Source organism: Chelonia mydas, chromosome 4, assembly GCF_015237465.2.
Source record: "Chelonia mydas isolate rCheMyd1 chromosome 4, rCheMyd1.pri.v2, whole genome shotgun sequence".
Taxonomy (NCBI): Eukaryota; Metazoa; Chordata; order Testudines; family Cheloniidae; genus Chelonia; species Chelonia mydas.
This window is the reverse complement of record NC_057852.1, coordinates 13,298,270-13,325,500: the sequence shown is the minus strand read 5'-3', so window position 1 is coordinate 13,325,500 and position 27,231 is coordinate 13,298,270. Positions and strand designations below refer to the sequence as shown.

The following is a 27,231-nucleotide window of genomic DNA, read 5'->3' as shown; positions in this document are numbered from 1 at the left end:
GAATGGCTATATAAAGCTTATTTAGTTATTCCGAGTTTTCAAGAAGATAAGAAGCTTGAATTTGATGTAACAGAGGAGGAGCCAGTGGACAAATTCAAAGAGATAAGTAACTAACATCATCAGAATGGGCAAGGAAGTTAAACTTCAGCATCTAGTGTGTAGCAAAAGTTAAGCTATACTTTCTCTGCTTTGATTCTGTTCTTCATTTGCATGTGAACAACACAACAAAACTCAAAAAATTTATTGGAAATTTTGTCAGTTTCTCTGTTTAAGAGGGAATGGAGAGTCACGATAAAGCACAAAGAAAAGAAAACAGCTATAATTTACGGAAAAGGGAGGGGAAAACAGTCACAAGCAATTATTTCCTTATTATTTAGTAGGAAACCTTGATACAACATTCCAATAACTCCTTCCGTGTACAGAGCTATTATGCGTATCTGCCCACACCCATCACTCTAGGGGACTAAATTCCTGCAGCTTACATGTCATTAGACTTGGGATAGGTGAGGTGCATGCTGAATATTACACATTGAATCTTTGGTGTTGCAACAGGATAACTAAATGGAAAGATTCTGAAAAAGACCCAGATTTGCTGGAACTAAACCTGCCTGGATAGCTACTCTAAATTTAATCAAAAGTGAAAGAATTCAAATAAATCCATCAATATCTTACACGGTGAATGGGATAAATAACCAATATTATTATTAATTATATGCTGCCAAACAGCTTTCCTAAACTGTCATGCAAGAGACCCAAAATCTTCAGACTCCAGCATGGACAAAGATGAAGCTTGAGGGAAAGAATGATAATCTTCTCTTGGACAGAGGCAGCTGAACAATTAATATTGCGAATTGTATGGGTCATAAGTCAACAAACTAAAACCATAGGAACTGAACGGTAAGTTAGACCAAGCCTGTGTGAGATATGACTTTCATTGCTATCACTTGGATGATAGACGATTGTAGCTCTTGCCAAAAAAACTGACTAAAATGAAATACAGCGTGAAATGGATGATCACCCACATATCATTTCTTTTTTTAATCAAACTAACTTTGAAGGGCTGTAGCCACCTCTAAGATCTCCCCTATCATCGTCATGACAGATTTTTAAATGGCTATGAAGTCATGTGATCTAGAGCAACACTTTTTTGTAAAAGAAGCTGGAAGAGGAACACATGGGAAATGGAAAGTCTACACATGGCAAGTTTTGTTTTATTTTTTTAAACGAGCTTCCCCGAACTGCAATAGCATGTGCTGAATACCTCCAGTAACCAGGCAAAGACAAGCATTCAGCCTATAAGTTTAAAAGGTAAAAACATGTACATTTTAAAGTTATCTGTTAAATGCACATTTTAATGTGACCACTGGGAGCATTCATTTGATATTGTTACAGTTTAGGGATTCCTGTGAGAAGATTTAAAGGTTACCTTGAAGTTCAAAGCTCTTCTTTCAAGCCAGAGTGACTGTAGTTAAGATATGAGCCGGTGACTCAAGTGTAGTAAAATACTACTCACTTATTTCAAGACTTCTTTGTGCAGGTCTCAGAAATAACCAAATTCTAAAATTTTTTATTGGAACATGGCCAAACAGGTGCTAGCACAGCAGTCAAAAGTGTCACCCAGTACAAAATATGACTCTTGTGAAGCATAAAATGAGTGCTAATTTAGATCATTCTGCTTTAGAGAAGTATTGTCTTAAACCATGTTTTCTTTACCCTCTTTTGAGTATGGGGAGAGATAAAAATAATGAGGCACAATGAATGGGCATATATAATTTAAATTAGATTGTGTACCAAATAGACAAGAGGATCGTTGTTTTGTGGATCTTCTCCAGCAACTGGAGAAATGCTAAATATGCTTCCATGCTACAGCAATGTATTTGTTTCTTACCATACAAGCTTCCATTAAAGCAGTGTGCATTTCATCTGTTTTATGCTCCTGGTCTGCACCTGCCTCCAGAAGAAACCTCACCATTTCTAAATGGCCTAAATTGAAAATACATAATTAATAAAAACCTCAAAACCTGTTCAACAAGTCACATTCTTCTGTTTTGTGTGTGTGTTCATAGACTGAAACACAGCAGAAAGGTTTTAACACATCTAGTTAAACAACGCAGGACTCAGTTACAATACCATAAACAAAGAAAATTACTTTGGAAATCATTACTTCCACCTCCCATATTTTTAGCAAGGGTAAAAATCAGACTTTTACTGTAAACATCATAGCCTACATTATCTAATCACTAAAATAGTGTACAAGTGCACTATTCCATGTGATATGCTACAAGAATGTTCAATTAATTGCACAAATTTCATATTGCTTTATAGGGACTTCAGATACTGTTCAGAAAGAATACTAGACTAACTGGTTTAATCCTAACTTTAATTGTAAGCATGTTGTGAAAGGCTGCTGCCCATTTATTTATGAATATTGTATATGACTGGTTTATGGAAAATATTTATTGTATGACTGTATAGGATTAATTCACTGTATGCACAGGTGGATTTAGTTTAATAGCAGGGTCTTAGGAAACCAGCAGAAAGGCAGCACAATGTCTCTAGAAGAATAACCTCCTGGTAAATAGGTCAACAAGTTAAGAGAAAATACCTGAGATTATCTGAGCAGATGGCTACTTTCCAGCTCCAGCCGAAGTACACAGCTGTTTTGCCAAGGCTGGGAGCATAAAGTTCAAAGGGACACTAGCAATTAACTCATTCTCCAGAAGGAGGGACACAGTTGTTTGGGCCTGTAGGAAAGGAACAGGCTGACACACATACAGGCCCTCCGGAGGGGGTTTGGAATGGTTGGGCCTTCCTGGTTTCCAGGGGATGGTAATCCATGGGTGACAGATGTGTATAAACAGTTTTCAAAATCCTCTCTCATGTTTCTGTGTTCCTACTGTTAAAGATTAAACAATATTTTGTTTTAAGAAAGCAGTCTTGTCAATCTATGTACCAGTGACCCCAAAGGGAAGACCTGCAGGGGCTGAGCCCAGTCTGACTTGCTAGGAAATCACAATTGCTATACAACAGGCAGTAGCCCATGACCTTTTATAAGAATGGGAGAATTGAGGGATTCCACCCCAGGAGAGGTGAAACAAGAGGCCTAACACCTGAAGAGGGTTCGCTCAGAGACCAGAGAGGGGTCCAAAGGCACAGCTGGGCCTGTACCTGTGACACAATCCATTTTCAACTTTTTAGTCATGGATTTGAGGGGTGGGGGGGAAAGAATCCTGCAAGCCAAGACAGCAACAAAAAATAAATAGTGATAACAACATTGTCACACTCAAGTTTTCAAGCCTCAGACACGAGATCTGGAAGCAAATTAGAAAGCCAAAAAGAGTTCAGAACCTCCAAGAAAGAAAGGAATACAAGACTGAAGGAGCACTTTGAACACAGTCAACTTGAACTCCAAGTTCTTTCCTATGCAAAAGAGTGAGGAGCTGTGTAAGTACAAACTTGCGCGGTTTGCTTTTTACTCTGCTTCCAAAGCTCATAGATCAGGATTCAAAATCCAATCATATTGCTCTGTTATAATTCATTTTCAGAAGACTCCATTACTACTTACTCTTTTCTAAACACCATCAAAAACCACATCCCAATACCTAGGGTAATAGAACAGTGCAACAGGAACAATCAGAAAAATGTAATCAAGAATATTAGAACAAAATTAATGATCACCCAAATACCTCAGTGCTCAGCTACTATGCTGATGTAGCTACGTAAGTATGTAAATTACAGACCGGACACTAAATGGAAAGCACAGATCCACCATAATAACTATTTGAGTGAAACCTGCCTTAAGTAACCATTTGAGGGACAAATTAGTTCATTTAACAGATGTGGCCTTCTTAACAGAAGTAAACAAGACTTGCATTCCATGGGTCTGGGTGGTCTAAGATAGACAGTTGCCTAAAAGGGAGGCAGTGTTCTCTAGTGGATAAGGCACTGGAATGGGACTCAGAAGACCCGAGTTCTCTTCCTGGCTGTGCCACTGGCCTCGACAAGTTACTTCCCCTCTGTGGCTTTATTACCCCTATTTTACAGATGGGGAAACTATACTGACCTTTGTAAAGCACCTTAAAATCTACAAATTAAAAGCACTATACACAAAGGTATTATTCATGGTCTTTTCTACCTGTTTCACTGAATTATAATAAGAAAAGGAGTACTTGTGGCACCTTAGAGACTAACACATTTATTTGAGCAAGCTCACGAAAGCTTATGCTCAAATCAATTTGCTGGTCTCTAAGGTGCCACAAGTACTCCTGTTCTTTTTGCGGATACAGACTAACACGGCTGCTACTCTGAAACCTGAATTATAATAGTGGACTTTGTCTAGAGCAATTATAATAAACTATTACAAAATATTTTGGTTCCCCAATATCATTTTCTCCAAATAAGGGCTTAATCTTCAAGCACTTGTAGAAATGTTTTTCATATTTTGTTCAACAAGCAGCTTATTTTCAGAAGCTAGATACTTTTTTTTGTAGTGCGCAGTAAATAAATCATTCCACTGATTTTCAGTTAACTGCATTTCTTCATGAAAGTTTGCACTTTTACTGGTTATTTTACTGACCTAACAGGATTTAAAACCTCATGTAAATAAGAGATATAAAATAAGGACCAGATTCCGATACACTTACATTGAATAGCATCTCACTCCATAAGTGGCCCCACTGATTTTAATGCAAGGTACTAAACCAGGGTTAAGGGATCAGACTCTGGTCCTTAGTAAATTGCAAAATCTATACCTATCTGTAACATTGTAATTAATATATTTTATGCTGAATACTAAGGCTTGTTAAGGAAAGTAAGGTGTTTTAGGAAAACTTCTACAAAAAAAGTAAAGGCTTTAATACTGATACTGCACCTTTGTAACAAGCCAATGTAAGCGCACTCTCCTTAAATTCATTGGAATGTGTATTGATTCCTGCTCCACTTTCTAACAGCACTCTGGCTACTTCCACATGTCCAGCACTTCCTGCTTCCATAAGTGGAGTGTGACCATTTTCATTGTGGTCCTCAATGCTAGCGCCGGATTCAAGCAGTACCTTCACAACATCTACATAGCCCCCAGCACAGGCATAGGTAAGTGCTGTGTTGCCTAGTACCAGAAGAGAGAAGAAACAAAAACAGAAGTTATTCAGATATTTTGTTCTGGCAACAGGAATTGTTTCTACATCCCACTTACCCCTAGACTCACTTCAATACTTAATATTAACTCTGATATTTTAAAAATGTTTATAAAATTTTCAGGTTATGGCTCAAGAAACAGTACAATTAAAAACAAAACAACTTTTCACACGTATACCAATGCTAACAGACTAAAACCCTGAACTATAAATGGTGTCTAATGACCTGATTTGGGAGGGGGAAATGAAATCACCCCCATTTTTCTCCACGTAAATCTGCAACCTCTGGCATGACTCATCTCCACACTGATAATTTAATGGGAGGTGTGAAGAATGTGTTATTTTCAGTTTCAGTGTAGTGATACTACTCTGCACAAAGAAAAGCTGATGTTAGATCAAGTAAGGAGTGGAGTGAACTGCCTTGGATAAGATGATTTCAAGACTTAATCCCAAAGAGTTAATTTTTAGTACCCAGAGCTGGAATCAGCATATTTTCATTAAATATACTTTCATTCTTTTATGAATCACAGACAACATGAGCATTCCTCCTCCACCCCCCACACCCTTTTTTTTTTTTAAAAAAACAGGAATGATACTGCTACTCTACTTTCTGACAATTATTTGGTAACGAAAAAATTTCCTATTCTTCTAATATTTATTAATAGTTTGTTGAAAGCAACATATTTGTAAAACAACTCATAACCAAGACTTCAGTAGTTAACACTCTACTGCAGGGCTGACAAGGACACTTGCAGTTACCCAAAAGTAGTTTCTCTAAAATACAAAATTAAAAACAAAATTTATCGATTTGTGAAGTTATGCACTGAAACAGATTATACATGAATAAAATAATCTGGCAAAAGAAACTGCAAAGAGTAGTTAAAAAAAAAAACTTCTCACAATCACCACTTGTCCAATTAATCTCTGCCAGAATTCAAGAAAGCAATCGTTTGCAACAAAGCAAATAAGTAGTCAATAACAAACTATCCAAATTATGCTCAAAATAGTATAATGTAGTCTATGTCATTGTCTTCATAGATCTGTGCTTACATTTCTTTCATTCTTTCAAGGAAATTTCACTTTTGAAACTATTCACTGACTTGGGTTTTCAAACACCTATCATTATCTACATACCTTTAGGGAAAAGATTATTATACAATGTCAAATGGATCAATAGCCACAAAGAACTATGCCTATGCTTTTTTTTTTTTTTTTAAACATAGATTGCTCATGCAATTAGAAATATCTAGTGATTTCCAAGCCTCACCAAATGTTAAAATAAAAACAGTTGGTGAGTTAAATGTATAGCAAAGGTATGTCTCCAGATGAACTTCAAATTTCATTATCGGCTTAATACAGCAAACACTTATAATCTAATTTGTATTCATGATAATACAGCTGTAGTCTCTCAAGTGGCACACAACTGCAGCTGTCCACAGTCTAGAATTATAGGGTGAATCCGGCTCTTATTTAAGTCAAAAGGAGAGCTATCATTTAACTTCAACAAAGCCAGGATTTCACCCATAGCTCCTGCAATGCTCTAAAGGTCCAGGAAGTCACATAACTCATGGTATGGATCCCAAACCCATGAAAACTATCAACATTTCTACTACTTACAACTCTTTGGAGATTTTCAAGGTGTGAAAGATATGGCAATTTTCTCAAAAGTATCCTTGAAAGACATTATATTAAGTTTATGCATTATTGTGGACTGAGATTGTATGTAACCTTGGGGGTTGGGGGGGGAGAGAAGTGACAGATGTGAGACCTGGGAGTTCAAAAAACTATATTGAAAATGTGCCAGACAGGTATGGACTTTTGGGACAATAACTGTAAATGGATTTCCTGGGGAATCCCTAAGGAAGAGGTTAATGCAAATTCCTAAATCCAGGTACGCAAATACCGAGCCTTCTGAAGTTACTCAGACAAGAAGGTCATTGTCTCCTGGTTGCCAGGCACAGGAGGCCAAGATCAAAGGCCTGGGCTACATAAAGAAATGACTAATTTGCTCAGTTTCTGTTCTGGATCTAAGACAAAAGCATTTGTAATCATAGGAAAAACCCAGTTGTGGGTTTTGAAGGACTAAAGCCTATCGCAGCCCTATATTGGATTGGGAGTGACCTCTGGTAAGCTTTTTAGCCTCCTTGTAGGTTCTTTTATTGTTTAAATGTTTTCTCTCTAATGCTCTTAACTTAAGAATGAATGTGTTTACTTAGAAGGAGCTGTGTAGTAACTTATTACTGCGGGCAATGCTCTGGTCATAGTCCAGAGAGAGAGCAACAGAGAAAGCAAAGCACAAGTGCTGGCCTTTTTAGGCAAACTGGCTTGCTGGAGATATCTCAGTGTGAGGCAGGGAGCTATGCCGTCTTGAAATCTCTGGTCAGGAGAAAGTGAGATGCGACTTTCTGCCCAAGTGAGTTGATGGCTAGGAGCCAGAAGCCTAAAGTGGATGTCCTGGGTGGACCATGGAGCGGGAAAAAACAGGTGCACTTGCTCTGAAATGGACATGAGGCATGTGAAAATCATGGTATGTGTTGTTTCACTCAGGATTTTTTGTATTTTTTCAACCGTACTGCCTCACAATTTCAAAGGGTTTTTTTTAGCGAAGATATTATTATTTTTTTTTTTTTAAGATTTCTTATTAGGACACACTAATGGATTATGAAGTGTGTGTGTGTATTTTATCTTGACTCTAAAGCTTCATGTTCCAAATAGACAACTGGCAAAGAGATATAGGACACCACTATTTGTTAGGACCACAATTTTGTTTCTCTTCCTTCCCCCCATGCGCATCCTTCACTTCCTTGATCTTAATGATCTTTTAATCTGTTCTCTCCTTTACATCATCTTTTTTGCTCTCATTCCCACAGTACCATTCCATCTCTTGGATTGCCAGTTTCCCCTGCTACTGTTCATCACAGAAAGTGCATCCCGAGTAGCTAGCAGACAATTATTCACACTGACTGATGGCTAGTGAGCATGTTTCTCAATGAGTCCAGTACATGTTGCAAAGTTTAGAACAATACACACTGTGGTCTATAGTCTATTATTTGGGCAGGAATGAACTTTATCACCATTTGCAAATGAAGATGGAGTAACAGCTACTGCAAAAGTGAAAAAGGCAGATGTAAACTTCAGCTTCCTGTTTGATTAAGATTGGCGATACTGACCATATGTCTGGAGTCAATCTTTTTTATTTCTCCAAGAAATATGAAAGCAACAGGCAAACACAGTGGAGGGGGGAACAAACAACTGACTCACCAGATGCAAAAAAGCTAAGCGTTTCCATGACAGAACACTCTCAGACACTCACTGTTCATCGTGGCACATTTATTACCTGTTGATGACTGTGCATTGACGTCAGCACCATGAGCTAGCAGCAACTTCACAATTTTGACGTGTCCGCCATTAGCAGCAGCCATTAAAGGTGTTATGTCTCCTTTAATACCTCGGTCTTCTACATTAGCATGCATCGCCAGAAGAACCTTTGCCAGAACGGACAATAAGTGTTATTTTAAGATGACAAACGCCCAAATTGTCATAGAGCTTAAAATTGCATTCTATATACAATCCTGTTTTGTGAAATTGTGTCTTGTAAGAGCTTATTTCAAATGCTATATATACACAAAGTGCCTGTTAGCAATGAAAATTTTTTCTAATGAAGCTGAGTTTTTATCTGTTGAAAATAAGTAAAGAGTGAAGTAACTGAAATTTTACTTGGGCTCTGTACCACCACAAAGGCTGAATAGTGATACACCAGGACAGTACTTTCTATACTGTGTAAAAGAAAGCACTGGAAACCAACCTGTGCAAGCTCATAGTATCCAGCTGAGCAGGCTAAACAAAGGAGACTTTCCCCTTCTTCTGTGTGCTCATTCACACTTCTCCCTTCAATCAGCAACTTTCGCACAGCATTTACATCTCCTTCTGAACAAGCTTCTGCCAAACTGCGGCTAGGAAAGTAAACATCATCTTCAGAAAATGAAATTTTAACTACACGTTAAGCAGTAAAGAAATACCTATGTGAGTAGAGTAAAAGTACTATGTTCTTTTCAAATACAAACCTGACCCGTCATCATGATGCAGTCAACACAAGAAAAGTGCGACAGAAAAAGGTTTATACTGTATTTCAACATATCATTTGAAAAATTAGAACTCTCATGAGCAGTTAGTGCTTCTGCCACTTTAAGCTCTGGTAAAACAGAATCCAGTACAAACATTTTCAAGCCCATCATGTCACGTTTTAGTTTATCAAACTTCCTATATATAAATAGAAACAAGGGAAAATCTAGGTGATGGAACAGCAGCACTGTACAGTCATAGGTCTGACCATTGCCCCTGGTGAACCCTGCCACTGATGTTTCTAATCTGAACCTTTACACATCTGTGCAATAAAAATTTAATAACTTAAACTGTTTGCTACAAATTGTCTCTGTTATAATGCTTTCATTTTATGGGAGGTTTACTGTGGACACGGCAGAACAGCTAGCAGCCAGTCTAACCAAAGTTCTTTTTATATCAGATGAGAGGGAGCCTGACAGAGGACTTTTTGGGGGGGAAAGGGGTCAGGTGGGTGAGGAGTGAAGGGGGAAAGGGAAGTATGGTTGGGTGATAAGCAAGCAGGAAGAAATGTGCAGGAGAGGAAGGAGTACACCATGATATGGGATTGCTAACTAAAAGGCTGATTTGGGTGGAAAGAGATGGCCTGCACTGGTATCATGTTTTGCCTACTCTGCAGTGTCTATCTGGTAACTTATGAGCAGGGATCCTAGAAATCCGTTTGCCATGGAAAAACACGGAATATGAATTTTTATGGAAAATCTTTAGTTTTTACATTTTTTTAAAAAATGAAATCATATGTTAACTACAGCGGAACCTCGTTTATCCAATTTAATTGGGACTGGGGCCAAATCGGACAAGCAAAAATTCAGATAATCCGTAGAATGGGCAAAGAGCTTCAGCATCCCGGGGCTGAAGTTCTTTGCCCATTCTCCGAATTATGTGAATTTTTGCATATCCAATCTGGCCCTGGTCCCAGCCAGATTGGATAAACAGGGTCCCACTGTATAATGTGGCTAGGGAAACTAAAGTTCAGCGTTTCATTTCAAATCACAGAAAAATGCGGATTTTTATGTTTTTTTAAATCAAAGAATTTTGGGGTTTTTTATGATGGGAAACTAGGATCCCTGCTGATGAGGTTGTCATCTACCAAACACTGTGGTGATTCATTTAGGCAGAAACGATCTGGGCTTTACTCCTGGTATACGCCACATAGAATCAATAAAAGCAGATCTGGACCACAGAGATGTGTCTCCAGGAGCTGACAGAGTTTTCTCTGATTTGGTTGGGCATCTGAATAATTGCTACCACAACAATATGAAAGCTATAAGTAAATACTGGAAGAACCTCAAACAGGAAATTGGAGGGTAAACGACTGAACGGAAAATGCATACAGTATGGCATAGAAACATTACTAGCTCTGACACTTTACTGTTTCTCGGAAATGGGGTGGATTTACTGGACGGGGTCAGAGGATCTTTCTCTCAAACATAAAACTGTCAATATTTTGGAACAGAAACCCTGTGTTATTTCTCTTGCTGGCCTTGCTACCTTCCAACCCTCAGAAACATGACCAGGAACACCATCCCATTCTAACATAGTTGTCCTTCGTTCCAGGCACAACACATGAGTCCAGTTATAGAAGGGGGAGAAATAATGTCAACAGAAATGTCTGTATATCAGGAAGTGAAGACTTCAGGTAGATGAGTTCACTATTGTACCCAGACCCCAGCACTGCAAGCTGGGGACAGGCTGGACAGGGGAACCGCACTGAATGGATCAGGGGCATGACTATGGGGAGGTGCCGATGCAGGGCTGGTGGGGCCCAGCTGATTGTGGGGAGGGGCCGGGTTGGTATGCAAACTGCAGGACATATGTGTAACTGCCTAAATGACTACTTACTCCTACCAACCACACATCTCTTCCTTAAAAAAAAAAAAAACACTCAGGAAATTCAATGGCAAAAAAACTACGTTAACGCAGAGTTAAGGTTACTTGGTGATATGACATCACATTCCAGAATGCTGAGTTGAGCAAAACTCAAGCTTCTGAAAAAACAGCAAATGCACAGTTAAGGTTGCCCAGGCAATCTTAACTCTGCCCTCTTTCAGCTGTGTTCCAATATGTCCCGTTAACACACACAACTTTACTTTACCTATCCCAGTTGCTGAAACATATAAGCTCTTCACCTTCTTTTAGGACCCATTCTCACCCACAGGATTTCAACACACACTTTCCCCCCATTCCTCTGGAGATGAGGGTAGCCAATGGGAACTATGTGTATACTCTCCCGTGTGGGGAGTGTGTCAGATGGGGCAGTGATTGAGCCTGCTTGGTCAAGGTGTGTTTGTGATATGAGGAACAGAGATGAATACTTTGAGGCGTGTTACAGAGCTGTGATTCTGACATGAGGAAATCTATTTTGCACCTGTCAATGTGTAAGAGCAAAAGGAAGAGCTGCATGTGTACCTTCAGGATCCAGTGTACATCATTTCGTTGCAGAATTGTGTAGGTTGTGTCTGCAGCAGGACATACAGCTTTTATCACTGAGGATCTTGTCAGCTGTGAGATGGAATATGAGAGAACTAATGCTCTAATGATGGTTAAGCGAAAATGGACATTTGAGATATCTGGGGAGTACGCATAGGGGAGGTGCAAAAGGCTGCGAAATGGTTCTTAAATTGTACCTTTGAGAGTTTTTCTAAGAAGTTGGCTAAGGGCATGTCTACAGTGTAATTAGACACTCGTGGCTGGCCTGTGTCAGCTAACTCTGGCTCACAGGGCTTGGGCTAAAGGACTGTAACGGCAGCATAGCCTGCAAGAGGCCAGGATCCTGGGTCCCAGAAATAGGACCCCAGCCCGAGCATCTACACCACAATAAAACAGCCTCTAAGCCCAAATCTCATGAGCCTGAGTGAGCCGACACGGGCCAGCCATGGGTTTTTAACTGCAGTGTAGACACACCCTAGCGTGAGAGAGTGTATGTGAGGACCTGGAAGCTCTAGAATCTCAAGGGCCCATCTATGTGCGTATTGAGACGTTGCTCAAAGCAGCTAGAGCAGGGGTTCTCAAACTGGGGGTCGGGACCCCTCATGGGGGTTGCAAGGTTATTTCATGGGGGGTTGCGAGCTGTCGGCCTCTACCCCAAACCCCGCTTTGCCTCCAGCATTTATAATGGTATTAAATGGTATTAAATATATTAAAAAGTGTTTTTCATTTATGGGGGAGGGGGGGTCGCACTCAGAGGCTTGGTATGTGAAAGGGGTCACCAGTACAAAAGTTTGAGAACCACTGGGCTAGAGGGAAGGTGGCAACTCCCTTTTTGTCCTTTAATAGTGTTAGTGAGAATCTTGTGGGTGAGAATGAATGGATCCTAAAAGGAGGTGAAAAGCTTGTACATTTCAAAACCTGTGGGATTGGCAGAGTACAGGTAATGTTTGTTAATGGGGCATACTGAGGCACTGCTGAGTTTTTTGCCATTGTATATGTATTACAGTAGCGCCTTGAGGCTGCAACCAACACCATGGCTGCATCATGCTAGAGGATATACAAACACCCCAAAAGCATAGTCCCAACCCTGAAGAGCCTGTATTCTAAATAAAGAAGACTAAGTGTGAGACAGGGGTGTAACGTATAAGCAGAAGACTGGGAACAGAGACAGATTAAGAGACCTGTCCAAGGTTCCACAAGAAGTATGGCAGAGCCAAGATCAGAAGTCACTTCCCAAGTCCCACTCCACTGCCCTAACCATAAGACCACAACTTCCTTCCTTAACTTAAAAAAGCCATAGAAGGATCTTGATCTTATTTGTTCCTCAACCCTACTTCACCATTTATATTAACCACTTTCTTTTTAAAAATAAATCAATAAAAATAAGGAAGTGGGCAATAGAAAAAATATTTAAAATCTTCCACTAGTTTCAGGAGTCGTCATCTCCTGAAGAAATTTGAAGAGGAAAGCACACTACCATAGCAGGCTCAGAGCCTACTAGATTTTGTTTGACATTTGAAATTATGTCTAAGGTAGTGAAGTACGAATTTTCCTTGAATGCGTTAACGCTTTTAGTACTGATGTCAATAAATTCCCAGTACCCCATGCAAAAGCATTTTACATTTCCCACCTGGAAAGCTCTTAGTGCCAAATGGATTAAATAAAAAGCCCGAAGTATATGCTCAGAATTGACAATCTGAAGCCAGTTCAAGCTCAACAACTATGTCATTGTTGTATAGCGAAAGAAAGGAGACACCAATAAAGAATGTGTTTTAAGTGGCAGGGAAAAAAATGCAAAAGATCTATTTACTTGTCCGTCTGCCCTGCATTTGCTGTGCTTTCCGCTCTCATTCGGGTAAGTGCAGCAGCAGCTTCATCCAACGCACAGCTGACCGAGGAAGTCAGTCTACGAAGCACCTCGGGATCTGCAAATGCTTTACCGTCAGCGGTGGATAATTTACCTATTCCTTTCATTCCAATTTATGACAAGTGGATACGTACACCGAAAAAGGAAAACAAAAGTAACAAAGAAAGTGTAAATTCAGTCCATACAATATGTTAGCAGAAACCATTCCAATACTGATTGCATAGGGAAAATTTCAGGTACACTGGACATTTATGTTTTTTTAAAATGACTTTAGACAATTTGAACAATGATCCTGTAACATAACTGCATTCACGATGACAGCACAAAAGTGACAACTCCCTTAAAAGACCAAACAGTGAGTGATTTTAAGTTACTGAAAACTGTATGCTGTAAATGTTTTTTTTTCAACTGAATTTCAAAACAAGACCTCAGTGGGCAATTTGCACATTCCAAGTTTTAAAACTAAGCATTTCTTTTTAAAAAAAGAAAAGGAGTACTTGTGGCACCTTAGAGACTAAACCAATTTATTTGAGCATAAGCTTTCGTGAGCTACAGCTTGAGCTTATGCTCAAATAAATTGGTTAGTCTCTAAGGTGCCACAAGTACTCCTTTTCTTTTTGCGAATACAGACTAACACGGCTGTTACTCTGAAACCTGTCATTTCTTTTTAGGTATCCTAAACATTTCTTTATAAAAACAGGCATTTTTCATCTGTACCACCTCTGGAAGACAAACAGTTGTACAGGTTTCTATAAAGCTTTCAAGAAAAATTTCATCTCTGATCTGAGACCAAACAACCCCAAATTAATATTAGTGTTCTAATTATTAAAAATAGTACATAAATGTTTCAGGACGTGAGAAGCTAAGTTCTGGCCAGAACTCCATGGAGCCCTGTGGTTGAGGCTGCTCAGGATTTGTGCTCCATCAGCACTTCTCCCTGGAACACTAGTTTCACACCCTGTCTGGCTAGCCCCACTCACTTTCTGAACGGCACTGAACAGCTCTCTCTCTTCCCAGTGGAGATGAGGTTGCTGACAAATGTATTTGCCTCACTGTTCTAGGGGGGGATTTTCCACCAGTGGGGACCCATTGCCTGGATCCTGACAGCACAATGAATCAACCCCATTAAGAAGTTAAGCTTACCACCACCTTTGCAAGTAGATATGTTAAGCTTTTGGGGATGACTATTCTGTTTGTTAAAGCTTGCAATATAATTTTGGTAAGGAACTCAAATATAAATAAAAATAAGGAAAAACTGAACTGGAGGCTACTCTATTACAGGAGAGCTACCTTACAGAAAAAAAAGAGGCTGATAAATGGTGGGCACTGATTTCTACTTCCTTCACAGGGAGAGCTAAGAGGGTAGCCATCCTTTCCATTAAAAAATAAAATAAAATAAAGCCCACATAGAAGATATGGTTAAAGACCTAGAAAGGAGGAGTCTTAACCAGGGCAACTACAGAAACAAAAGTAAAACACAAGCTCTATAATTCAGACAGAGTACTTTCACTCACTCTCAGTCTGAAGTGTGGCCTTGCACGTGGGAAATAATTCCGAAATGGGAGGTGGGGAAATTAATTGAGCTTTACTAGCATCATATAAATATATTACAAATAAAATAAAGTGGAGTTCTGTAGTCAACAGAGAATGATATCAGGACATTTCTTTTTCCTGCATTTTCAAATGCTTTTGGAAAGGAATGTATTTTAATTAGTCCCATCCCCCCTGCAAAATAATTTTCACACCACTGAAAGTTCACACTGCATTCATTAAGCCCCAAGACTGCCACACTTACACATGAAGATTAGTACTTATGCAAGCAGACCCATTATGGTCTCAGGAGTAAGGGTTGCAGGACTGAGCCCTTAAAAGACATGAGTACTTACCTGCAGCTTCTAGTAAAGCTTCTAATCTAGCTTGGGTTTCTGGGTCTACTGTCCTCAAGTCAGCACCATCAGCAGTACTAGACAAAAGCAATTTGGAAGCAGTCTCCAACATTGGATTTTCCAAATCATCCTGATCCAAAATGAATGACTCCACCTAGAAAGAAAAAAGAACACATTAGCCTTAATAAAATTCCAATCCTTAATTCTGTAATTTTAAAGTCCATTCATACATTTTTTTTTTTTAAATCAAAAGGTGCAGTGATTGTCTCTTAACAAATAACATTTTCAGAAGCACTTGTGTTCGCATAATTCTGTTCCCTCTGAGGTTACTAGGAGTTTTCCTTCCATGGAAGCAGAATTAAGCCAATCCTGAACACTTCTCAAAATTCTACATAATTATTTCATAAATTAAAAACTGTAAACATTGCTCTACAATTGGTAACCAGTAGATACCATTTTACATTAAATTGTTTTAGGCTTAAATCTTAATTAGCATTAAAAGTTGTGAACCAAAGTATAAATGCTGGAGAAATTTACATGGAGACAAAAACATCAAGTAACATTTTAGACTAGACTTTACCTCCGCAGAACTACAACTAGTATTAGTCATGAAGTGAAACAGATTGCCAGATAAGAGGCATATAAATATGTATTTCTCTCATAGGTACTGCCTACTACATTTACACAAGACAAATGGGGTACAAATATCATCACAGTCTCTGTCCAGACCATGCACGTTATATTTTCAGCCTTTAATGAATGTGTTATGGATTTTTTATTACAAAAGTCAAATGAAACATAACTCAAAGCCAAAAACATTCACTGCACTGGAACTTCTGGACTATACTTGGATTTGTTGACACAAAAGTGAAAAATACCAGGCTGACTTCAACAGGATGCTGTGTCCCAGTTACCTTTTGCAGAGGAAAGAGCTATTTGGGTAGAAAAGCTTTGAAGTTTTAAATGGTCTGAAATTTAAAAGTTTGACATTAGATGCCTACTCCGCCCACCCCCGCTTTCTGATTAAATCTAGATCATTTCATCAAAGCTATTTTTATGCCCAGCACATAAAAATAGAGGATAATCTGAGGGTTTAAAAAAAACAACTCTGGCTGCTGCCCTCAAATAGGCTGCAAATAGTCCAATATTGACATTTTTTAAAGACAGGTTACACAGATTTTTTTAAACAAAATAATGAAGTCGACTCTAACAGACAAGTTACAAGTAGGTATGGCATAAACTTAATTAAACTCTGATTTATTAATAAAATGTGTTATACCCTCACATGGTTGCAGGTTTCCATTACCTTTAATTTTCTTTACAAAATATAAAGGCCAAATACTCCAGGAAAGGCGACATATCTCGCACAAATAATTTCACACAGATCTATTGTTCTGTTATAAATCACTCATAAGACATGTATAAATTTCTGTTAGCTTCCTATTTGTTTTCAGGAAGTGAGGCTCCCCCAGCCTGGTCCTCATTTCTACTTCCCAACAACTCCTCCACCGCTGTACTTCCTGCTCTAAAGCCACCCATGAGAATGAATGCCCTTTACTCAATGGTGTGTGGCCCAAGAGCTACTTTAACTCCTTTCATTGTAAAAAAACTGAATTGGGAGGGATCTGTGTTATTTAGCGTCTTTATTAATGACCTGGATATAGGAATATAGAGAACAAACTGATAAGTGTGCAGATGACACAAACCTTGGGCAGGATGGGGTTTGCAAAAACTCTGGAGGATACAGCTAAAATTCAGAGGGATCTTGATAAATTGGAGAACTGGGCAATAGACAACAAAATGAAATTCAGCAAAGACAAATGCTGGGTGCTTTGGTCAAATGACCAAATACAGAATGGGGGAATAATGGGCTTGAACTAAAGCATATCTCACAAATGTGTGGATGGAATCCACATAGCTGCTCTGCAAATGTCAAGAAGAGGTATTTCTTGAAGCGATGCCATTGATACCACTTGTGCTCTCTCTCATCCCCAGGAGGGGGAGAAAAATTAGACCGCTTATAGAAGAGTAAGATATAGATCCTCTGAGAGGAAACAGATTGGCCTCAAACTTTCAGCTATGGCAATAAATCGAGAGATTTTCTGATTGCTTTTGTTCTTTGCAGGTAAAAGGACAGGGCTCGTTGCATAGAGGGAATGAAGTCTCCTCTCTTTTTCAGATGCATGTGCTTTTGCGGATGGAGGGGGAACACAAGTAAGTGGATTGACTGGTTCAGGTGAAACTCAAACTGCTCTGGGGTGAACTTTGGATGTAAACACGAGACTTTGTCTCCATATAAAATAGCATAAGGAGGGTCCACCATCAGTGCTACAAGCTCACCCACTCTCCTGGCTGAAATCATTGTGATCAGGAACGCAACCTGCACAGATAGAGACATGGAACATGTAGTTAGTGGTTCGATGAGAGGCTTAGTAAGCACCAGAAGAACAAAGTTTATATCCCACTGAGGAGTAGGCTTCCTTACTGGTGGAAAGGTTCTGATCAGACTCTTACAGAATCTGGTAATCAGTGAATGAGTGAGAATTAAATTACCATATGCAGGTGGGTGGTATGCATGGATTGGTGCCAGGTGGATCCATAAAGAGTTGATGGGAAGGCTTGATGTTGTTTCCAGGGAAAGAAGATAGTCCAGAATAAGGCAATACCCACGGCCTCTGGGGATGTAAGTTTCTGTTGTGTCCGGAGAAACACTTCCACTTAGCTGCCTAGAATTTTCTAGTGGAATCTTTTCTGCAATTAGTAAGAAAGCTTTGCAGACTTCAGAGAGCTTCAAAACAAGGATGATGTAGATTTGAGGTAGACCCTCATGGGGGTGGGTTTTTTACAGCACTAGGAGAGCTCCCTTATTTAGTCACCATCTTGCTGGAAGTCTTGAACCAAACTTGCTAGATTAAGTTTTACTTTTAGATGTGTTTTCACTTTTATTTGCTTGTAACCCTTTCTAAACTCTCTCTCTTATACCTGAACTCATTTAAAATCCTATCTTCTTTTGTTAATAAACAATACTCTGTATTGAAAATGGTTGGGCCCAACTATGCATCTGAGAAAGCATCTGAGTGTGTGGTGAATGACCAAGTGAAAATACATGTCCTTCATACTGAGAGCTGTAAACCACAAACCTTTTTCTAGGGATCGGATTATAAAATGCCAGGGTAACCATGCAAAATTTCTGCTTGTGAATAAAGCGGTTGAGATAGTGGAGATTGAGGATGGTCTCCCTCCACTGTTCTTTCTGGATACTAGTAAGTAAGGTGAGTAAAAACCCCTTTCCTTGGTGCTGATCAGGTACCCATTCTATTACTCCTCGCTGCAAGGAGGATTCTACTTCTCGTTTGAGAATCTCCTTGTGAGAATGGCCCTGAAAAGGGGTGGTAATGGGGAGGGGGACAGGTAGGGAAATTTCATCGCATAGCCAGAATGGATGATATTTAGTACCCACTTGTCTGTTTCTGCATTCCTAGTGTGGGAAGGAAAATGTATGTGGGAATCCGTAAGTGTTAGCATCATTGGTTTGCACTCTCCAACTCCCATCAAAAATATCATTTCAATGGAGGCTGGGATTGGGACGATGATGTTTCTGCAGAAGGTGCAGGGAAAATGAACCTGTTGCCTTTTATGGGTGCCTTACAAGGTCGGTGGTGGTAAAACTTTTGAGCCATCAGTCTAGGCTTGTATGATGTCATGTGGAACTTTCTCTTCGGGGCAAGTCTATATACCCCCAGGGATCAGAGAGTGATGATGGAGATGCAGATGGAGTGAGATGGAGATGCAGGGGTGACTGCTTCATCTGGAGACAACGAGGACAATCTCACTGGATCCTGCTCATACTCCTTCTCTTTCAATGGGGCATGAGGAAGCTCTGGCTGTCCTCTTGGAAAGGAAGGGTGGACTGACACCCTAGCAGATAGTGTTCCCTCCACAGGTTGGTACGCGTACCACGGTCCCCAATATGGCCAGGAACATGGGTCACAGGTGGCTGCAGAGATCTCCACGGCATGGGGTACCCACCCACAGTTCCAAGGCAGGTAATGTGATGGAGGATGGCTCCAAACTGGTCTGGGTCCCCTGTCTGGGAAGGCATGCCTCAGAGGAGACGTCTGATGGTTGAGTACTTTAGAGTCTCCCAAGAGAGAAAATGCCAATTCTGAATCAAGTGGTGGTATCAATGGTTCTGCTGGAGGGAAACCAAGGCTAGACAATGGACTAGGAGATAGACTTCTTCCTTTAGTTGTATCTCCTGGTGGAGTCAGGGCTCTAGCCCAAGTTAATTCGTCAGTGAAGACATACCCAGAGTGAGTTTTCACTTACACCTTCCTATTACACATTAAGGGTATGTCTACCCTGCAAAAAAAGGTTTATTTCTTAACCCAGGTTAGTTAACTTGGGTAAAAACAACAGTGAAGACAGACGAGTCTTCACTTTTATTTTAAGCTAACTCGATTCGAAGTTAGTGAACCAAAATTAAGAACTCACCTTTTTTTTTTTTTTTTTTTTTTGCAGGATAGATGTACCCTAAATCCCTAGTCTTCCCTGCCCCATAACCTCAATGCACAGCTCCCAAAAACCGTCTAACGAATGACTGTCATAGAAACAATGTTTTTACAGATGAAATAATAGTATTAATCCCAAAATCAAACCCCCAAATGGTTGCAAAACCAGCTAAGCTGGCATCTAGAAATTAAATTAGAGAATACTACCCCACTGAGTCTGAAATTATGAATATCCTATTTGAACCCTGAAGTTAGATCATACCTGCTGTCCAAAACTACAGACCACTCAGCATGAAAAAACATGCTAGTAGTTCCTAATCAGTCTTTATACTTGGCCGTACTATACCAGTGTCATAAATGTAAAAAAGTGTAACTACATTGCTCATGCGCTTCTGATGAGTAAATGAATGATCATACAGCGTCCTGCATCCTCCTTCCTACTCTTATTACATCATATCTGAAATTAGATAAGAGTTCTTAAGGCAGGGACCAAATCTTTTTTGTACTCTGAGCACCTCGCATAATTTTAGGTGCTGTAAGTTAATATATGGTCATATTTTAATTTTGTTCTTTTCTGGAATGTTTAATATACTCAGTGAGCAATGTTTTTATATTTTGCCTCCACACAGGGTCATGCACAATGACAGTTAGTTCCACAACATAAAGTATGGGTGACAAAAATAAAAAACACTGAGCTCAGTTAATTTATCACACTTTTTACTGAGGAATTATTTCTAAAGTTAGCAATGACAGTACCACCACTATCAGACTTTCCAATATATATTGCTATTATACAGCCCCACCTTCCAAATCCACAGAAGCCTATTATAAATAACTATAACATCTATATAATCAGAACAGTTTCCATAAATAGCTCTGCTCATCAATCCACAGAGCAGCCATGGCACCAGTTTATGCATCTGTCTTGCAATGTTCTCCGTCACAGGAGTGCAATTATAATGCAATCAGCAGGCATAAAGAAAACAAAAAACAAGTCATTCTTATATAAAGCAGAGCACTGAAAATTGTTTTCTTAAACCAGATTCTCTGTCATTTGCATATGTCTCCAAGGCTCAGTGATTGGTTTTGCTAGCACAAATCCTTATATCTATTATTTCGAGACTAGTCAGTTGGTTGTTACTGCACAGCTTTTAAGCAGACGATAATCAGCAGGGTACTGACTCCATTTCGCTGGATGTAGCAAGATTTCTGCTTTGTATTACAAAATTTTGTTATGCAATCTGAAAGCTGGGAAACGGGAATGAAAAAGTGCTGATGAAAAAGTACATCAGCAAAATGTTGTAATTTAGAAACCAAAGCAATTTCTCACCAGCACATCACTAGTGAATTTGCTCAACTGTGTCTTATGTTACGTGTTGATGTGTAACACAAATACCATGCAAATTTCCAGCTGTGCTTCAAGCAGTGTTTACAATGAGAAAAGTGGCAGACAGATAACAGAAGACTATCATCTGTCTAACAGTCACGCAAAGACTCATTCATATTTTTAAAAATCCTTATTTATATTTTAAAATCTTAAAATCAGTTGTAAAAACAATTTCCCCACCTACCTACCAAGTTAGTGCTGAATTAAAGCCTTCAAGAAGAGAATATGAAATTAACTGTATTTTCCTTGAGATGACTCCACAGGAATTTTTGGCCTGAAAGGGACCGTTTATTTAATTAGTGGCAATTGTTTAAAGTGTTGCAAACAGTTCTCTTAGCAGGAATTAAAATGTGATCACTATCGACTTTGGATATAGTTCTTTCTTTGACAAATCCAAGTAGCTTGAGAGATCAAATGAAGCCTAGTTAACTTACTCATGCTTTACTTTTTACAGCGCCAAGTCCTGGAGAATATGTAAGCCCCTTTGTTTTCAGTTTAAAACTATTTTGACCAGGGGAAAGGAGAAAAAAAAATAAATCAAAAAGTATTCTCCCCTCCCTCCCCCCCGATTTTCACCCTACTTTTCTATCATTCAAATATATAAAAAAAATAAACTTGTTTCATTAAGAAAACACAATACATTGCATGAGCTATATGTATTATGATAATACGTTACTCTGTGTATACATCAAAGCTACCTGTTGAAATAAGGCTATGTATTAGTCTAGAACAGGGTTCTCAGACAAATTATTTGATGGCCTCGAGTATGGCCATCAACTCTTGCTGGTGCAGCTCTCACCACTATTTCCTAAAATACTTAATTAGTTTTAGGAAAAACAAATAAATATGCACATATACACATCCAAATCTTTGTAATTTATTTATTGCTAGCTAGTAAGTCTGTTGTGAAAAGTGGTATTAAACATACAAGTATCACTATTCACAGCAGACTTACTCAGCCCTGCCAAGCCTGGGGACAAATTAAACCCTAGATGGGGGAGAGGCAGCGGCGGGACTGAGCCGAAAGCCACATGACTGGAGCCTGGGACTGGAGCCTGAAGCCCCACGGCCAGAGACTGCCATGCTGCAACCCAAGGGCTGAAGCCCAAAGTCTGAGCCCCACACTCCTGCGAAGATGGGGAACTCACTGGCTGCCTGCTCCTCCAGCGTTGTGCCCCAGGTGTCTCCAGAGGGGGGCAGGGCCCAATTGCTGCTGGCAGCACCAGCAATCAACACCAAGGCGATGCACCCAGGAGCAAGAGGGAGCGGGAAGGGCTTCTCCTTTGCTCCCTCCCCTCCAATCATTGCCCAGGAGGCTGTGACCGCAAGAAAAGCCCCTGGTGGGCCACATGCAGCCACAGTGCTCGCATTTGAGAAACGCTTATCTAGAAGATACACACAACAAACAAACAGACATGCACACAAGTTCTGTAGTGTGTGCATCTGAACGTACTGATGAATCTCATGCCCACCACATGCACATTTCAAACTGTTAGATAACGGTTTAAAGATTTGACACACTAAAATGGGAACACAAGGAAGTATTCATCTTTCTCCTGTTTTTGTTTTTTAAAACTTTTGAAGTGGAGTGTATGCTCTGCAAATGGTGTGGCACAATTCTTAAATGTAAATATTTATAGGCTAAGAATTCTAAGTCTACAACAGTAAACTGTTTATTCAAACGAAAAGTTTTATTTGGGGATTAGAGATGTATTGTTTTCTTAAACTCAGAGGTGGTATTGTGTTTTGGGAGTTCTGTTTTAGTTCTGCAGCAAACCACATTGAATTCCATTCATCAAAAGCATTAATCTACTGAATACCTCCCGCCCCGGGTCCTTCCGTCTATCAAAATAAACCCCAGTATTTACCCAGAAAAAGTATTAATAGTTTTTTGCATCGATTTTCACCTGTTTTTGTAGTAATAAACACTGATAATATTCCTGAGAAAAATTTAATAAAATAAAAACTGAAAACAAAGAATATACCATTTCAGTTTAGAAACAAATAATGGAAGCAATACAGCATTGTCCTTTCAGAAAGTACTCTGTTTTCCAAAGTAGTGTCAAAATTGTTAAACACTGTAATGATTCACATTTCTTAGCAAAAATGAAGAATTTTTCATACGTGTCTTAAAGTTTTAACTTTGCTCTTAAAGTTCCAGTAGGAAGAAGTTACTTGTCAATCTGTTATCTAGAAAAGACCACAAATGGTATTTATGCTGTATCTAGAAACAAAGTTGCAAGTTACTAATTATGATAAACACTAGCTAAGTAACTCACACCTACTGAAACAGTGAAGTCGGCCTCTGAACCACAAAGCTCGTGGCCATTCCCCTTCTCCTCCAGCCACTGGGGAATTATGTCAAAAATAATTTAAACTTTCAGTTCAAAAATGTTTCTAGAACCTTTGTCAGGAAGAAAAGCATCCAATAGCGTACATTTATTATTAGTCCCTGATTTCCCCTCAAAAATCATAAGTTATTCACAGCCTGCACTCTACAGTTGGCCAGAGGAGACTTTTAGGACTCATGAAACACACAACTGCAGGATCGTCTTTAAAAGGAAGGAGGAAATGGAACAGCAGGTAAAGGGCAGAACAGTTTGTATGTGTGAGCAGGAGAGGGGATACCCAAGCTGACACCAGTGCTAGTTCTTTCCTAGCATATTGCTAATTATGCCCAGAGTTGCACAGGACTGAAAGCATCAGCAGAAGACTACGGAGTTGCACCGGTGTAAACAAAAGCAGAATCTAACCTACAGAATTCATTACGGATGATGTGTGAATAGGACACAATGAAGTTTAACCTCCAGCTTTTAGGCTGAGTGTGCAGGACTGGACAGTTACAAAAACTTCTCAGTACACTGAACAGATCTGCTCTGGAAGTCACTGTCAAGAACATAGAACTTCTTACCAGATGTTGCAGGGACTCCAATTTTACCAACAGAGAAAGTAATTGTAAAAGAACAGTATTTTATATTATTGTATCTAGTCAAGGATTCCAATTTATTTTAAAAAGCCTAATTTTGAAGTTGTTCATTAGTAGCACACACTTCTTACAGATGAAATGCATTCATGTATAATCGGAACATTTTTGTACTTTCTCTTATCTCATAATATAAAAATTTGTCTAAGAATAAAACATGCAAGTTCTGCTTGTGAGAAGTAAAAGCCAAATTCAGGCGGACTTATCCAATGAAATCTTTAATTCAAAAAAGTTCATTTTGAACTATTTATATATCTATTTAACACTTAAAGGTGTATCTCATGGGATTCATGGAAGAAAGTGGATCAAAATACAGCAATGTAATGTGAAAGCTGACAAAATTCTGGAAAAGAATCTCAGGGAAAAATTATCCCATTCAATAACCATCCAAAAGGTAAACATTTCAGTACTCCAGTACCTTATGATTAAATTTCATGGAAATATAGGATGGTTCAAATATATATTTCATAAGTATAAGTTAGTTCTACTTGTCTGCATAATCTCAAGTGAACCTAATTCAAATTCTTCATAATTTGAATAAAAATATAGGTCAATTCTAGGATACCATTAGACATGCTGTGAAACCCTATTTGAAAAATAAATTCCTTACCAAGCCATATAAGTAAAATCCTGTTATGACAAACATATTGTATAGTTCTATTTCAGTGGTCCCCGAACTTTTTTCCTATCGTGTTGCGCCGCACCACGCCCCCTTACCTGTAATGGAACCTGTGGGTCCCCACGGCTGGGAGCTCAGTTGCAGCTGGAGCGGAGCTGGGGGCAGGGCTAGAGCAGAGCTGGGGGTCGAGTGGAGCTGGGTCACACTCCCTCCCTGCTCTCTCGGGGGGGGGGCTGGCCCAGGCCTTGCTGTGCCTCCCCCCCAAACATTCCTCCATAGCCCACAGTTTGGGGACCATTGTCCTATTTCATTTTAATATATTTTAGCACAACAAAGCCCATGTTTTATCCCAACTAAAACCTTATCAGTCCCCATTATGGTGCATTATCCCACGGTAGCATATGTTAATTTAACGGACTACCACTTTAAGTGAAACTTTCACCCTCTATATCCACCTTTTAATTACAAAGGCAAAAAAAATTTTATCAGGAGACAATAAGTATTTCAAATGTAGTTGTATGCTCATTATTCACGGGACTATACTTCAGTTATTTTTTCCCCCATGTTTCAGATACCCATCAGGCTGGCAAAAGGGGAAGAAGAATTTCTCTCCACAGAGACACCTATTTTTTCCATGCCAAAGAGGAATTCCATATCTATACTATCTCAATACAGATGTAACCTTTTGAAGTTACTAGACCCAGAGTTCTTACCATTCTAATATCAAACTAGTCACATCGGCAAAGAGTTAAGGAATAAAACTATCTGGACTGTTGAATACCAAGATTGAGTGTTCTCTTTAATGATGTTCTGAAATAAGTGTGAACACAACCCAATGCAACGAAGTTTAATTTTTCCCTATAAAGCAGTCATAATGCCTAACTTTGTACCTATCCTCTCTCCTTTGTTTTAACTTAGTTTATATATTTTTAGAAATCTACAATAGATTATTATAACTTTAATACAAATGATTATATAAATTTTCAAATGCATCTTCATAACACAAAGCTAATCTTTCATTTAAAAAAATTCCTGATGCAAATATTAAAATGATCATAAAAAAATCATTTAAACCTTTGCGACCTTTAGAATTATATAGTACAGGCAGAGCCAAAAACAATTGCTACTTCTTTTGTTAAGTTTATTGTAAAGATACAGGATGATGAATTCTTGTTATGTAAGCTTGATTTAAAAAAATTTATAAAGTTTTCAGGCCAAATTCTTGGCTGGTGGAAACAGGTCCAGCATGCATTTATACCAGCAGAAAATCTGGCCTATTTCAGTCTCACAGTTCTTTAAAGGTCAGAGCAGTATAGTTCAATAACATGGGATCCTTCTTTATCCCAGCCCAATCCATTTTTCTTAGCACAGCAGCTGGCACCATACCGGCAACAACACTGCAGAACCATCCACAAAAGTCCTGCAATGCTGATCACTTCATGTACGGTAAAGTAGTATATTTGTTTTCATGTTACTTGGAATTCACGAAAACTGAAAAATAAGTATGATCACAATTCACACCAGCTCTGTTAAAACATGACAGGCTAAATTTTCTTGTTCACACACTTCTAAGATCAGGCAAGTAGGAACTGTGTTGGTATAAAATTCTTAAGTGTGGGTTGGGGTTTTTTTGCATATTACTAATCTATTTTGCTGATATATTCAAAAATGCATATTTTTTCTTATTGCTGACAGAGAAGGGGAAAGCAGAAGGGTCAGACTGTGAGGCTGAAGTGGTGTAACACTGCATCAATGGCTGGCACCAACAGTCCTCCTGCTGCAGGGACACCTGCATTATTACTGCAGTGTCACCGTTTCTACTGAATATAAAAAGAAAGTGTTGGTGTGTATGCAAACAAATCTCTCCTCTCCATTGAGTACAAGGAAAAAGATACAAACAGCTATACAGATGGTGAAGTTGCAAGGAAAAATAGCTGTATTCTACCAATTATTTCTGCATCTCAAATACACCACCCATTTAGTCTGATATGCTGCAGCTCTTATTCTGTGAGACAGACAGCAGCACCAATGAAATGAAGCCAAGCTTCTGGCATCAATTTACCAGGATGATCCAAAAAATTCTAAAAGCTTAGTATATCCTGGTGTTCGTATAGACAATTATGTGCTTGTCCGTACATGACACGTGAAGCTTTCTTGCTGAAGTTAATTTTGCAGTTAAGCAATATTTGTTCAAATAAACAGATAATTAGTAAGACACTCCTTAGGAGGCAGACAGTTCCCCAGCCCCACCTTCCCATTTATGGGAACAAAGAATACAATGAAGGATCCCATGTGCC

General features: G+C 39.1%; 1 protein-coding gene across 8 annotated transcripts in view; it reads right to left on the bottom strand.

Annotated features, from left to right (window-relative positions):
• The window catches only part of ANKRD17 (ankyrin repeat domain 17), a 130,016-nt gene that overhangs the window by 54,861 nt on the left and 47,924 nt on the right, over positions 1–27,231 (bottom strand). For 7 of the 8 annotated variants that reach the window (XM_037896673.2, XM_037896675.2, XM_037896674.2 and 4 more), the window contains exons 2-7: positions 15,435–15,588; positions 13,492–13,648; positions 8,938–9,085; positions 8,470–8,617; positions 4,871–5,104; positions 1,889–1,983 (exon numbers count right to left, since the gene is read on the bottom strand). In XM_037896673.2, the coding sequence (XP_037752601.1) occupies positions 1,889–1,983; positions 4,871–5,104; positions 8,470–8,617; positions 8,938–9,085; positions 13,492–13,648; positions 15,435–15,588 (936 nt within the window). Of the gene's footprint in view, positions 1–1,888; positions 1,984–4,870; positions 5,105–8,469; positions 8,618–8,937; positions 9,086–13,491; positions 13,649–15,434; positions 15,589–27,231 lie in introns of those variants that run through there. The other variant, XM_037896679.2, reaches the window with a different exon arrangement.